Here is a 14,202-nt window from a genome sequence, read left to right on the forward strand (position 1 = left end):
ACAGTATGATGTCTTAAAAAAGAATATATATTTCAACTTTTCCCCATTGGAAAAATACTCCCACCCCCTCAAGTGTTGAAAACACTTCTCCATCTTCATCAGTGTAGATAAGAACTTGGAGTTTACCATGGTAATATTCTCCTGTACGAGAGTTCCCCTTGCAGAAAATGATTAAGACAACATTACAGCTTAACAGCTTGGTAAAAGTCAGATCAATGCAGTTTGAAAGATGCAACTTTTTTAACGAGTTAGATTTTCTACGGTTCTTGAATAATTTGTACAAAAAAAGGCTTACAAAAGCAGGCTGTAAGTTCTTTCATCCACTAGTTTTCATTGGTAAAGGAAAGAACCCATCACCTAAACTTCTAGCTGATAGCCAATATAAGCCTTAGGATAAATGATTTTGCTTGTAGAGAATTCTCCAATAGTTCCCGAAAAGGAAAGGTCACATGCTACAGCACAAATCACAGGCAGTTTCTGTTCTGTGATGTTCCACTCACTATCAAGCACAAAATGGAAAGGTCTAATGCAGAAGAATGTAGTTTTCATTCTCAGCACTCTCTTGCACATTTCTCTATGGATACTTCAAAATACAGCATTGGAAGTACAAAAATAACAGTTGCATCTATACATATATTGTATTAATAGACCAAATCAGCTTAAAAAGAACACAGAAAGAAGTACTTAAACTACAGGAATCTTGACCAGGAAAATCGTAATTCGTTGTTTCCCTGTTTAAGCAGCAGAGGATAGCTGAAGGATCATTCTGTGTATTTGCCTACCCTTTATAAGAGATACACGTATGATTTAACCACATGCTGGCAAAGTACAAGAGACTGTATGAAGAAGGATCAGCCCTAACGTGGCCTGAAGCCAATATACACGTATCCCATTACAGTGCTAGCGTCTGACAATAAGCTGTAGTCTAAACCCAGAAGACTCCCACACTAAAATGGCTACAAGACACCTGATCAGAAGATAGAAAGAAACATTACATCAACATCTGAAGAAAAGCAAGATGAAAATGATGATTTCAGAACATTACCCTATAAGACAGCTAAGAAGTCAATTCATTTTTAACATACTCCACCACTCCAAACTTACAGTCTTGGGTATCTAGGGTAAATACGAACAGAATCTTTCTTATCCACTTATTAACCAAGAATACAAACCCAGGAATTAGTTCAGCAGATACAATACTATATACAAATAAACTGCAAATCCTACAGCCTCAACTATACTGCTAACTGAGAACAGTTTTGTATGTACGCAACTGCTAAATTACATTAGGACCTATTAGTTCACCATTCAGAGTAAAAGCTCTGATTTGCATTATTGTTTAATGACAAAACTCTACCTCTTATGCTGATTATACTCTTTGTTTAATTGTGAGATATATCATTGCTTAAGTGATTTGCTGTGCTTTATTTTAACTAAATTATGCCCCACTGACAAAAGCTCTTTTGAGCAGCCTATTTCTAGGAAGATGCTGTAAGACTGATATCCGTCTATGTTCTTTTATGAGCAATCAGCATACTCATAAGCATCTCCACCTTCCATATCATATTTGGTTTTGTTAGTTTTGAACATACAGTCTTGTAGTATAATAAAATTAGATTTAATTTTAATAAAATTATGTGTCAGCCCTTTTTCATGTAGAAGTGAATGAAAATGAAAGGGCAGGAGTCTGGCACACTAAGTGTGTATTTCTATCACCGCACTTCTGGAAACAGTACTTGCTAATGTTCTATTAGGCTGCATCTTTCAGTACATGAGAAATCAAGAACCACTGTCTGTTCATCAATCCCTTGCTGTCAGAGGTGTTAAATACACAGTGACTGAATTCTATCCCCTGATTGGGTCATACACTTTTTTCTTTTAGGACTATGCAATTTTTAATTTTTTTTTAACAGTCACATGAGTGGCATTATTTCTACGGTAAAAATAAAGCTAATGAACAAAATATTTTTTTAAATTCTTGAAAATTACAAGAATTGGTTGTTTAAGGTGTATACATAATAATTTATACTATTTATACTTTAATGTAGTGCACAGGTATTTATTGTATCTTTTTTCATTACAGATAAGAAGGGCAAAAGAGAGAAGGATAATCAAGAAGAAACACAGTTGGACCTCCTATTACTTGCCTAAAACAGATTTCTGAAGAGAGTATCTTGATATTTGTCTTGTGGAAGATGCTGTTATAGCCCTGAACATAATGTCCTAGTTTTTCTAATAAAAACTTTCCCCAGGGAGGTAAAGACTCCACTAACTCATGAGCCACAATATTCTGCACAAGTGTAAGAGCACAAGAATAGAACTACAGCACATTTTGAAGGTGTTCAGAAGCTCAGATTTAGTATCAGTTAACAAATCTTATGGTAAGACCTAGTACTTGTATTGTCCTGGCAGGTTTTCAAACATTAGCTCTACAAACCCAGTTTAAAATAAAATCAGTTTCTGAAGATGTAATATGCAACAGTCACTTGTCTCCAAGGCTGAAGATGGGACAGGTACTGTAGTCTGGAGATCCATTTAGCACTCTCACCTTACAACGCAACACACAAAAATTAAGCACATAGAAAAAACCCACAGATTTGCAATGCATATTATTATTTATATTGAAAAGTTTGTCTCCAATCGAGCTGAATTACAAGTATTTTTTTTTTAGCCTTCCCTTTCCCAACGACTGTCTAAATACATATAAAATAGTATACACATAGAAAGAGGGACATCATACCTTTCAACATCTCCCTGCTTTAGTGAGGAAGAAACAAGCTGAAAACAATTCAATGCAACAACCTACTCCAGCTTTCCTCTCCAACCTCTTTCCACTTGTTGCCAGGGTAACCAGTGTTTGCAGATGCCTATAGCGGGCGCCTGGGTTCATGACTTCATCACAGTTAATATTCTCTCTCTCGGTCTCTCTTTATACAGAGAATACACTATATACATAGATCCACACACTATAAACATGTAGATTATACAACAACTCCTGCAACTGTTTTTATACCAAGACAATTTACTTTGCTGTTCTGATGTGTTTAAAATAACACCGTCAAAAACATTCACTTAGCAATGTGCAGATGTGGAGAAAGTTTAAAAGCAGTAGTACTATAACCAGTAAACAGCTGCTCTGGTCTCTCCACACTGCACTGTACACTTAATCATCTGATTTTGTCATGCTGTCAGGTATGCGACATTGACATTACGGTGTTACAAAACATTTTACGTGGAATTTCAAAAAATCCTTTAGTCATGCACTAAACCTATTAAATGACAACTGAAAGACAAGCCCAGAAAATGTGACTAGCACCTGGAAAAAAATGTTTTCCAGTTTCTGAGGGAAGCAGTTTGAACTATTGTAGCACAGATATGTTAAAGGATACAAGAAACTTACAGTGTATGCACAAAACATCATTTAATTATAGGAAAAAGGAAGGAGCTGAGCTTTGAACTCCAAGACAGAATACTAACATGATTTCAAAAGCAAATGCTTGGAGAAATGAACAGACAACAGCTTCAAGTGCTTAAATAAAGCACTTGCACTACTTGCCTTCATCCCTCTGCAAAACACCTTCCCCAACAGTTCCGTGTGTCAAGACAAAAACCCTGAAAATACATCACTATGATTTAGCAAATCTGTACTACCTTGCCTTCCAACCACTTCAAAAGAGTAAAAATTGAATTCTGTGTGCCTGCAAAAACTAGGAAATACTTACTTTACTAGCCCCCGTAACAAATGATTTATTTTGTATTTTAATGGCCACTCACAGTACATGCAACAGTTCACAGAACTGTTACTAATTCACGATACACAGTAGATAACTCTGGTTTTTTTCATGGTGATGGAAATAGGTCTGATGCTTTGCTCCCTGACACAGTGGAGTAAATATCTTACCACATTTCCAAAGAACAGCGCTAATGTAAAAACAATTAGTTTTCTGTATTCCATCTGCCTCACCCTCCAGAGCGCTGGGAATTAATACAGCTTTTTTCCCTGTACAGCAGTTGCAAAGGCCATGGAAAGCTTCAATTTGAAGGAGCTCAGAGTTTCCTCACACACTGTGCTACTAAGTCAATGGAAAGACTGCACTGGAACACAGGGTGGTTCAGCTGAACACAGTCTGGTTAAGGATGCTGACCTCCAGAAATAACGGGGGCATTAGCCCTCAAATTGTATCTGCCATGAGATACTACACCACAGCAGGCAGTGAGACTATTTAGTTAATCATGGGATGCAGTAGGTATACTTGGTACCCTTGCCTTACACATTTTCTTTCTCCAAATTCTTTCCAAATATCCTGCCATGAAATCTATTTCTAAAAAAACACTAGCAAAGTCATAGCTGTAGAAAGAAGTATTTGACTTGAAATGCCAAATTCAGGAAATTACATTCAAAGCTGACACACAAAGCCATGTGTTAAAAGTTAAGCGTCAGAGTAATTTTGGAGTCAAAAAACTGCAGAACACAAGTTCTATTGCCCCCTGAAACGAAAGAAATTCAAGCAGTCTGGTGAACAGAAGTTCGCACTGTAATAACATGGCATACTGCTATATTTATCGCTAGGGTTCTGAACAGAGAGTCTACTGTACAATTATATGAGACATACCCCAAATTGCTTCCTAAAGCCAAGGTCAGCTGTCACAGAGCACCATTAATTTGAGTAAAACTTAAAACAGGTGGCTGCTCTGAAAGTGCTTCATGAAAATAGTCCCTGGCCCATACTAACTCCCAAGCTACCAGGTCCCTGTAACAGCCACACTGGGGCCAGTCTAACAGCAGAGATAGAGGAATTTCTGTGTCCAAAAACATTTCCTGCCACTACCAAGTTTCCTAGAGGTGTAGAAAGCTGGCATGCATGTTGGTAAAGCCCTGAAGTTCAATACTAACTTTCTTTCTCTCCTTTTAAAACAAAAGAAAACTTCAATTAAAAAAAATAATGGGCCTATATCAAGAAGACAACAGGTTGATATTCAACTATGTGAACTTTCAAATGGCATTATGAAAATACAGCTAATCGATACTTGTGTTTTAATATCTGGCTCAGCAAGCACACATCATTTGGAGAGCATCACATAGTAACACCTGTGGATAGTTAACAGTCACTCATTTGTGGTCTACTGCTTCTCAATTTTATGTACTAGGTATCTAGTGAAAGCCGTAGACCTTTCCTTCTCTGACCTGACAGCCAGCTAAGCACAATGCAAATCAGCAAAAGCAGCTGTTAGAACAATCTCTTAAAAGAATATAATGACACCCACAATTTTCTAAGAACTTTGTAAGTAACGTAATACCTGTGCATTAAGCTTACAACTAGATCTCTCTTGAGTCTTCATTTGTGTAGGAATGTATGTAAATTTTATGCTGCTGGCAGTAATCTAAAACTAGTGAAACTGAAACATACTGTAATGATATAGCATCATTACCATGTTCTTTTACAAATCTTTTTACAAAAGGTCTCCAGAAGATGTGTTCCATTAGTGTAAGATATCCATAGGCCAGTGACTCCCCGGGATTTTCAGGGGGATCTACGGGTGCACTGGGCTGGAGCCTCTTGGACCACAAGCCTGCCCAGCCTGCACTAAACCCCTGGCTACATACCATCACCTCACAGGCCACAGCTGGGAAGCTGCTGTTGCTGTCCTGTTTGTTCTTACTGGTCTAACATGGGTACATAAGAACGATGACAGTTTTAATTTCAAAGGATTTTCTGCACAGCGTTGGATTGAATAAATAAAACTTAAGAAATCTGAAGGGTAAAGATCAGGAATAGACATTAAGTGTACTGAAAAACTCTTCCGGAATGAATTGTAGTAGCAAAACAAATCAGCGTACTTCCAAAGGGAAGAGAGAAAGACACGACTGACTGGTACTGTCTGAGGACTAGGCAAAAAGGAATTAAGAAGTCATTCACAAACAGGAAACCCCCTGCTGACATTCAGCAGTGAAGTTGTTTTCAGAGTGCACCCATTGTGAAAAATAAAAAGCTTAATGAAAAGCAAGGATCAGACAAGGGGAAGTGAGAATACCAATGCCAAGGAGGCTGAAGCAGCAAGAGATCAGCGAGAGCAGATGCAGAGCCAGCTGAAGGCAGCCTGGTCCATTTCTGTTAGTGACTTTGCAGCCTCTGACAGGTGGATAGCAGCTTCTACCCTAGGGTGGTACAAAAGGCATGGGGTTACAAGTATTTAAAGAAGAGTTCTTAAAGCCTTGGAGGAATTCAACCTTGGGAACTGAGGAAGACAGCTGCTGAAAACCAGGGTAAGTCAACATGGGAAATGAAGAATAAAGCAATGAAAGTGGCATACAAGTGACACAAGAAAACAGAGTAGAAGAACACCTGCATTTAAGAGAGAACCCACGTCCCAGGTAACTGCAACACAAAGAGGGCTCACATGAGGCCACGGGTCCTCAGCCAGTCTAACCTTTTCTGTGTTTCAGCTTTTTTTGAGCCATCTGTTGAGATCAACTCTGTGCTCTAAAGCATGATTTTGAATTCAGCGGAAAAAACAAGGTAAGACACTGATTGCAATTAAGAGGGTTGAATGTTACTACTTCCAGTTGTTTAAAGAGTACCTGAAAGCTTGAACTGAAATCCATAGTTAAAAATAAGGCACGGCCAACAGGGCCAAATACTTTGGGCACTTTGTGTAAGCAGAAAGTTTTCAGTACACTGAATTACAGGCCCTTAAAATCTCTGTTTTGTCTTTAGAAATTTATGACAAGCAAACTCAGAAGACACTGAGATCAGTATGTGGTTAAACTCAACTAAAGATAACAACCTACAATCTCCATTATTTCACTCAGATAGGAACAGGGACTGTGGATGTCCACTGATGTTTGGGTATCTAGAAATTGTGAGGAATCAAGGTGAACACTTGTGCCGTGCACTGTTTTAATAGGAAGACAGATGCTGTCAGTGCAAAATTATAGAGTTGACAAATTCTTTGCAGTATTTCCCTCTCCCTTACGTAAATTGCCTCAGTCTCCTGAGAACTCAGTATCAACCTAAGGGCATGTTATCAGTTGTTAAAATAAACTAAGCTGCAAACTTCTGGGAAAAGTACTCTTATGACTCTGACACCCAGTTAAAAGCCTACAGGATGAACTGCTATATTACAATATCATTACTGAATTCTTAGGACTTACCACTTCAAAACCCTCTTTATTTTGAACATATGTCTTTTAGGGAGTCCGCTGCTGCCTACACACACTTAAACAATTTAACTTCATTGCTCACTATTACAATAGCGCTACTAACCTTTCCATGCAACTGTCCTCACTTGCATTTATTTCTTGTGTTTCTGAAAGTCTAAAAGTTCTACAGGCTGAAATACGTTTCTACTTCTACTTGCCCTGTTGTGCCTAGATAACAAACATCTGAAATTATAGCAGGATATTCACATGGCTTATGGAGTGCAGCTTCCACGCACACTACAGAAAAAACCGTCTTCCTTAGTTCTGTATTTCTAAGTTTGGACAGCTATATCATGACCTTCTTGTTTTTATATTGAAATGCTTAGGCCTTAAATGGACACGAATTCAAGGCGGGAGGAGGGGGAGAGTGTTACTCTTCTACTCTGATTTTATATTCGAATTTGGTAAATAGCTGGCTTTAAGCAAAACATACTACTTTAAGTAATTACAAGTATAAAAACCTTCTCTTGGTATCAAAACTCAGATGTGAATCTTTTCCTGTTCATTCCTTATAAGAATCATTATTAGAGTAAGGACAGCGAAAAAGAAAATGTCAAGATTTTTCAGCAATTTAGAACAGTATAATACTGGAACAGTGTGACAGGCAAGAGAGGGTTTATTTTAATTGTCCTATTTTAGTTTCCACAGAGAAAATTTTAGGCTGAGCCACAAAAGCTAATAGTCCCACGTACATTTACGCCTAAACAAAGGAAGCTCTCATGCTGAAACTACCACTATCATCTCTTTGCTGGTGGACTTCTTGGAAAGCCATTCCTTTTTCTGGGTGAAGTCACAGAAAATGATAGCAGCTAATACTCTCTGATGTGGAATACTTCCAGGTGAACAAATAGATATAGGAGGAGGTGACAAGAGACAAAAAAGATGAAAACAGATTACTCTAAAAATGGGAGGAGTTTTTACAGAAACACAGCTAATGAAAGGCAGGTGAAAAAGGGTTATAACAGAATTATAAATAATTCTTTTCAGAGGAGGTGGATGCAGAGGAAGGAGAATTAAAAAGAAAAGAGAAAGAAAGGACACAGCAGTAATCGGTGTCTCTCTCAGCTAGAGAAATGACCTGTCAGGTAGGTCTGAGAGCCAGAAAGCCAGATACAACGCATGCATTCAGCACTGGAATGAGAGCTCTGCAGAGAGTGCTTCTTGATCTTCAGACAGAGTTTCAGGGGTATAATTTTGGCAGCTAACCCTTCCATTTCCCTCAACCAAGATGATGTATAGAAAGCATGAAAGAAGAACGAACAATATATAACTTTACAACCCTAACAAAGCCTAGGAAGTCAAAAGATTAAAATAAACCTTCCAAGCACTGCAATGTGGCCTGGGAAATTGCAGAGAGGAAAGCACGTCAGAAATGCTCCTGAGTTTTGTTTGAAAACCAAAAGAATGCGTGAGTTCTTATCTGCATTGTCATTCCCACCAGTCTCCTTACTAAGCGTACAGCAGCTTCACAGAGGATTCATTTTTTTTCTCCCCTGTTGTCTAGGCACAAACCTGAATTACTCCCTGTTGAACAAGCCTTCCAAGGTATCTTATGACACCATCCAACTCCATTCTTTAGTTTCATAAGGACAATAATAAATGTGGTTTACCCATTGACTAAACCATTCCTTCCTTATCATTCCCCTTTCCTTTCTTACCCTCCCAAGACAATCTCTCCCTGGATTTGTGAAAAAGGAAAAATTAGATGATTATAATGCAACTGCTAATATTGGATGTTAAATTTCAATTTTGTCCTGTACTCAGAGATTAGCAAATTGGGAAAACTGATTTCTCCCTAATTTGCTCTTCGTTGCTGATGAATTCAGATGATTATGTGCATTCAGATGCCAAAGCTGATTACATATGGAAAGAAATTAAATACCAGAAGTATACAGAAAAATTTCAGAAAGTCACAATACCAGATTAACGAAACATCCAGATTAGATCAGAGTCTACTCATTATTAACTAATACTACACACCATTAAGCCTCTCAAATCTGGGCACTATTTCCACTGTAGCTCATCTGTCACTTTCCACAATACCTGTATGAATATGGTTCATTCATAACTTTATCTGGGCTCCTATGAACTTGCCTATGGCATTTTGTGAGTAGTGTTAGGGCCCAAGCTTGTGAACAGATGGAGTGAGCACAAGTAGCAGCAGATGCTTTTTCAGACAGTGTTCCTGCTATGGTTGCAAAAAAGTACAGGCTATGGCAGGTGCTCTGCCACCTTAACATGGGCAGTGTCCCACAAATAAGCACAACCATCTCTTTTGGGCACCCAAGACAAGTCTGAAATTCTTACTTCATTCCCCAAAGCGGATCAGTACTGCATTGCACAGTGATTTTGACTATTGCTAACAAGCCAGCCTGCCATGACAGCAGTAAAGAAAAAGATGGCACTCATTTAATTCCTTCCTCATCTAGACAAACTGTATAGGACCAAGTACATAACACAGTCCTAAACAAATCACACAATCGTGCTATAGAATAAATAACATTTGTTCTGTTTCTTCAATCCTTTTCCATACTCTAACCTTGCACATAACCATACTAGGGCTATAAATAATATATTCCCAACATTCCAGTCCTGCCAGATGCCTCTTTTCTCAAACGTGAAAAGTAATAGTGATGATACACTAACTTTATGAACCATGTAGAACCTTGGAATTTTCACAGTGTTATGTTATCTCTGCCTGTATACAGGGCAGTGATAGCTATGCATCTAATTATGTTAATCAGGCACTTGTAAGTCAGATGTAGGCTGCCCAGCAGTTTATTTCAACTGCAATCACTTCTAACTTTTTAAAAAGGTTTAAGGTATTTTAAAGGACTAGATCCTCACCTCTTTGAAGAAAATAAACCAAATGTTTTTATGCTACTAGAGACTTAAATTCTCTATTTAAAACAAAAGACTATTTTTAGGCTGCTACTCCATGATTTCACATGCAAGTTACACAGGCAGTGGTCATGCTCTTAATCTAGCCTAGTAATTAAAATATGTATGAATTTTGTAGATATGCCCAATTCAGGACCAAGACAAAAAAAAGCTCTGTTTGTGTAGCCTTTTGAATGTGGTCTAGTGAACAGAAAATGGGCCAGAATGAGAACTCAGGCACTGACTCACCATGTGGCCTTGGCAAAATGATTAGAGGGGGTCAAAATGTTCTGGCTCCCTGAGACTTACCACGTGCGAGATCACTCATGCTGGGAGCAGTCTCTGCATTTTGACTCCGGAGATGCTCAGTATCTCTGTGTGACTCCTGGGATGGAGGTACTGAAGATGCTGAGGAGGAGGAGGATGAAGAGGAAGAGGCTGGTTTGGATTTGGAATGCAGATCATTCAGTCTCAGGAGATTTTCAGGAGTCACAGTGTCTGGATTCACTGGGGTAGGATGCAGCATGGCTGGCGTTACTGGGAAAAAGCTCTCTTTGTTGTCCTTCATATGCTTTGGGGTTGTGGGCGTTTCTCCTGTGGACTACATAAAACAAAAAAGGACAGGCAGAGACAGTGAGAAAAATACGTGCCAGTAATTCTGCATATGCTACCTGCTTCAGTGACAACTGTAAGCAGTACAACTTTTTGTAGACAGAAAACACTCTCTCAAAAGTGAATATAAAATCAATCACTATTATAAAGAAATCTTTCTCCTTTACAGATTATTTTTCTGTTCTTTGTGGTCTATTTATCAAACTAGCACTTGAACATTTATTCATATTCACATTTACGATGCTTTATTTAACAAATCCCTCACAACATAACATACTTTCCTGAACTCTGTATTAAGCATGAATTACAAACTCCTATGAACAGAAACACATTTCTTTCATTTAAAAATATGTTGACAAACCCCTGACCTGAACAAAGAGATCTGCAGTGCTTTAAGAGAATTTGCAAATTATTAAAAGAAATTATTCTTAGCGAATGATGCGAGAAGAAATGGAGAAAGCAGAAAAATGTATTTGCTCGTAAAATAAGCCATCAGGCTAACCCCAAATCATAAATTCCCAGTAACTGCAGAACTGAGTAACACTGGTACCCAACTTGGGACAGTGCTCTGGAAGATCTGTTGCCTTTGCAGAAGTAACAGTGGCACCAAGAGTAATGCTCTTCTCCAAAGCCAGAGCTAAGAATTTAATGCAGTGTCATTGATTACACAGACAGAAGGTAGAAGGCTGACATAAATTCACCCAAGAAGGGAACAAAAGTACCCATAAAACCAAGTATCTTCTCTATAATTTTTCTCAGCAATCAAATAAAGTATTCTTGCCTGTGAGGCCACAGAATGCATTTATTTCATGCTCTTTACAGTCTTCATTTAATGGAGACTTACTGGACCGTGAAAAGATACAGTTGAATGGAATCAACTGTTTAATTGTCTGTCTCATACCTCTACCTCTCATACCTCTACCATGAAGAAAAACTCGTTTTAACCATGGTGATAGAGTATGAGTGTTTGAAATAGAAATAGAGAGTTCTACTGTCAAATGTAAAATCAAATTGGGCCCTAATATCCTAGATGACCAAAGATTTATTACAATGCCAGAAGAGGCAGCAGAATTTCACTGAATGAACAGAGTAAATTTCAGCTGGAGAAAATACGTATTTAAAATGCAAAGGTGGAAAGCACACAAGTACTTTTTTTTTTTTTTTTTAAAATTGGTGGAATGTATTTTTGAAGTTCCTGAACTTGATTAATCAATCAATCTCTAAAAAGCATATGATTAAAATCTGGCAGATTCTATGGGCACACACACACAAAAAAACCATAGCAGCTATATTCACAACAGTTACCATATTGGATCAAAAAGGGTCTATTCTGCCTCTGAAAGCAGGAAGTTTCTGATGTTTAAAGCATCAGTTCCAAAACTGAAGGTCTTAAGACACACAAATGCGATCACACAAACCTGAAGGAAATTGAACCGCAGAAGACAGCCTTAAGCCAGAAGTGAGATCACTAGAGGAAATACTTTCAGCTGTGATTTAGAGGGAAAAACCTTCACACCCATGCACTTCATTAACTTACATAATACATTATGGAGAACCTGACATTTCTGTGCTTGTATTGTATCCAAAATTTTTTCAGCAGAAATACATGAAGGTACTACTAGTTAGGTACCTATTTGTTAAAAATAGATCTGCATCTCAAACAGCATTTCTATAAAAATGCACAGCTATTTCCACAGACAGAAAGAGGACATTTGGAAAGTAACTCAGCAATATTTGGATGGTACTCAGAAGAAAAATGATTAGTGAGAGAAGGAGCACATCATCATGGAGTAATTCGTGCTGGAAGGGACCTCTGGAGGTCTCTAGTCCAACTTCCTACTCAAAGCAGAGCTGACTTCAAAGTTAGATCAGCTTACTGAGGGCCCGTGTCCAGCCCAGTTCCAAATATCACCAAGGATGGAGATTCCACAACCTCCCTGGGCCCCTGTTCCAGTGCTTTACCACCTTCTCAGTGAACAATTTTTTTCCTATCACTTCATCCAAACTTCTCTTGCTGCAACTTCAAATGGTGCCTCTCATCTGGTTCCTTCCTCTCTGCTGAAGACAGCAATGCCATCCCCCCACCCTCCATTAGTCTTCCCCTCTCCAGGATGAAGCAACCCAGCTCTCTAGGACTTCACTGCCATAAGGGCACACCATTGACAGGCGTTCAACCTCTCGTCCAGGGCTCCAAATCTTTTTTGGCAGAGCTGTTCACCAGCCACTTATGTTGCACAGGCGTCATTCTGCCCTAAGTGCAGGACTTGTAATTTCTCTTTGTTGAACCTTCAGGTGGTTCCTGTCAATGCAATCCTCCAGCCTACTGAAGTTCCTCTGAACGGTAGCCCCGCTCTCCAGCATACTGATCATGCCCTCCAAGTTGGTGTCACTCAAACTCACTTAAGGGTTCACTTCATCCCATCATCCAAGGGATTAGAGATGATGATGCCCCAGTATAAGTCTCTGAGGAATACCACCGGGAACTGGCTGCCAGGTAGAATCCCAGTGGTTGGCCACCACACATTTGACTCTGCAATGGAGGCAGTGACAAATGTTGAAAAGAGGAAGGCCTTCTTGCAAGCTGTAGATGATCAAGCACACGGAGAGAAAAGGCTGAGAATGAAATAATCCTTACTGGTATACACAGATGGAACCCTATTCATTTATGAAGATGCTGTATCAGGGACAAAAAAAGTAAATCAGTTTTTGTTTTTAATTGATTCCTCCAGGTGAAGTTGGGGTTTGGGCAAGATTTTTTTTAATTTTAAGAGAATCAACCTGCCTCAAAAAGAGTAATATTTTATTTGCACAAAAGAATAAAGCTGAAACTAATATGATGTTTCTGCATCAGTAAAATAATGTCTAAATATGCAACCTTATACCAAAGAATGGCAACCAAAGAAGATTTTCATATTTATGGGTTTAAAGGGAACCTTCCAGATGTGACCTGATGAAGAGTTGTCTAATGCTTCTGTAAATAGACAGGTTCTTTTCAACCTAGTGAAAGAGAGACCTTGAAAGGAGAAAAAAAACCCCTCTCAATTACTTTCTTTTCTCAAAAGCGGGGGGGGGGGGGGGGGGGCGTGGAGGAAAGAGGAGGAGAAAGCTATCTTCAAAATAATAGTCAAAGCATTAAAAATCCCACCCTTGGCTACTGTGTATTCTGCAACTCACGCAGCCCTAAGAAGAGGGATTTAAGCCTGCTTCATACGCTTTACTGGACTCAGAAACTGAAGAATACCCGAAAGCTGTAAACAGAAAGCTAAGATAAGCACCACAGTGAGGCACATGCTCTTTTCTTTAAGAGATTTTGGTTTTAGTGTAGGAACAAGAATTCCAGCACCTCTGATCAGTAAGTGATGCTACTCACAAAACCCAGGCCAGGGCAACGTCACTAGCTATACTAAAGACTTAGGAGACCACATTTCATCATCCTGCAGGTGACTGCCTCCAGGAAAACACAAGACTTTGTAAAATAAGAGAAATAAACCCAGAAAAACTCTTAACAG

At 38.8% G+C, this 14,202-nt stretch overlaps 1 protein-coding gene across 1 annotated transcript in view; it reads right to left on the reverse strand.

Moving 5' to 3' along the window:
• CABIN1 (calcineurin binding protein 1) overlaps positions 1-14,202 on the reverse strand; it is a 119,271-nt gene that overhangs the window by 5,141 nt on the left and 99,928 nt on the right. The window contains exon 34 of the mRNA XM_059827911.1: positions 10,391-10,682. Within this exon, the coding sequence (XP_059683894.1) occupies positions 10,391-10,682 (292 nt within the window). The remainder of the gene's footprint in view (positions 1-10,390; positions 10,683-14,202) is intronic.

This window comes from Gavia stellata, chromosome 21 (assembly GCF_030936135.1).
Source record: "Gavia stellata isolate bGavSte3 chromosome 21, bGavSte3.hap2, whole genome shotgun sequence".
NCBI lineage: Eukaryota > Metazoa > Chordata > Aves > Gaviiformes > Gaviidae > Gavia > Gavia stellata.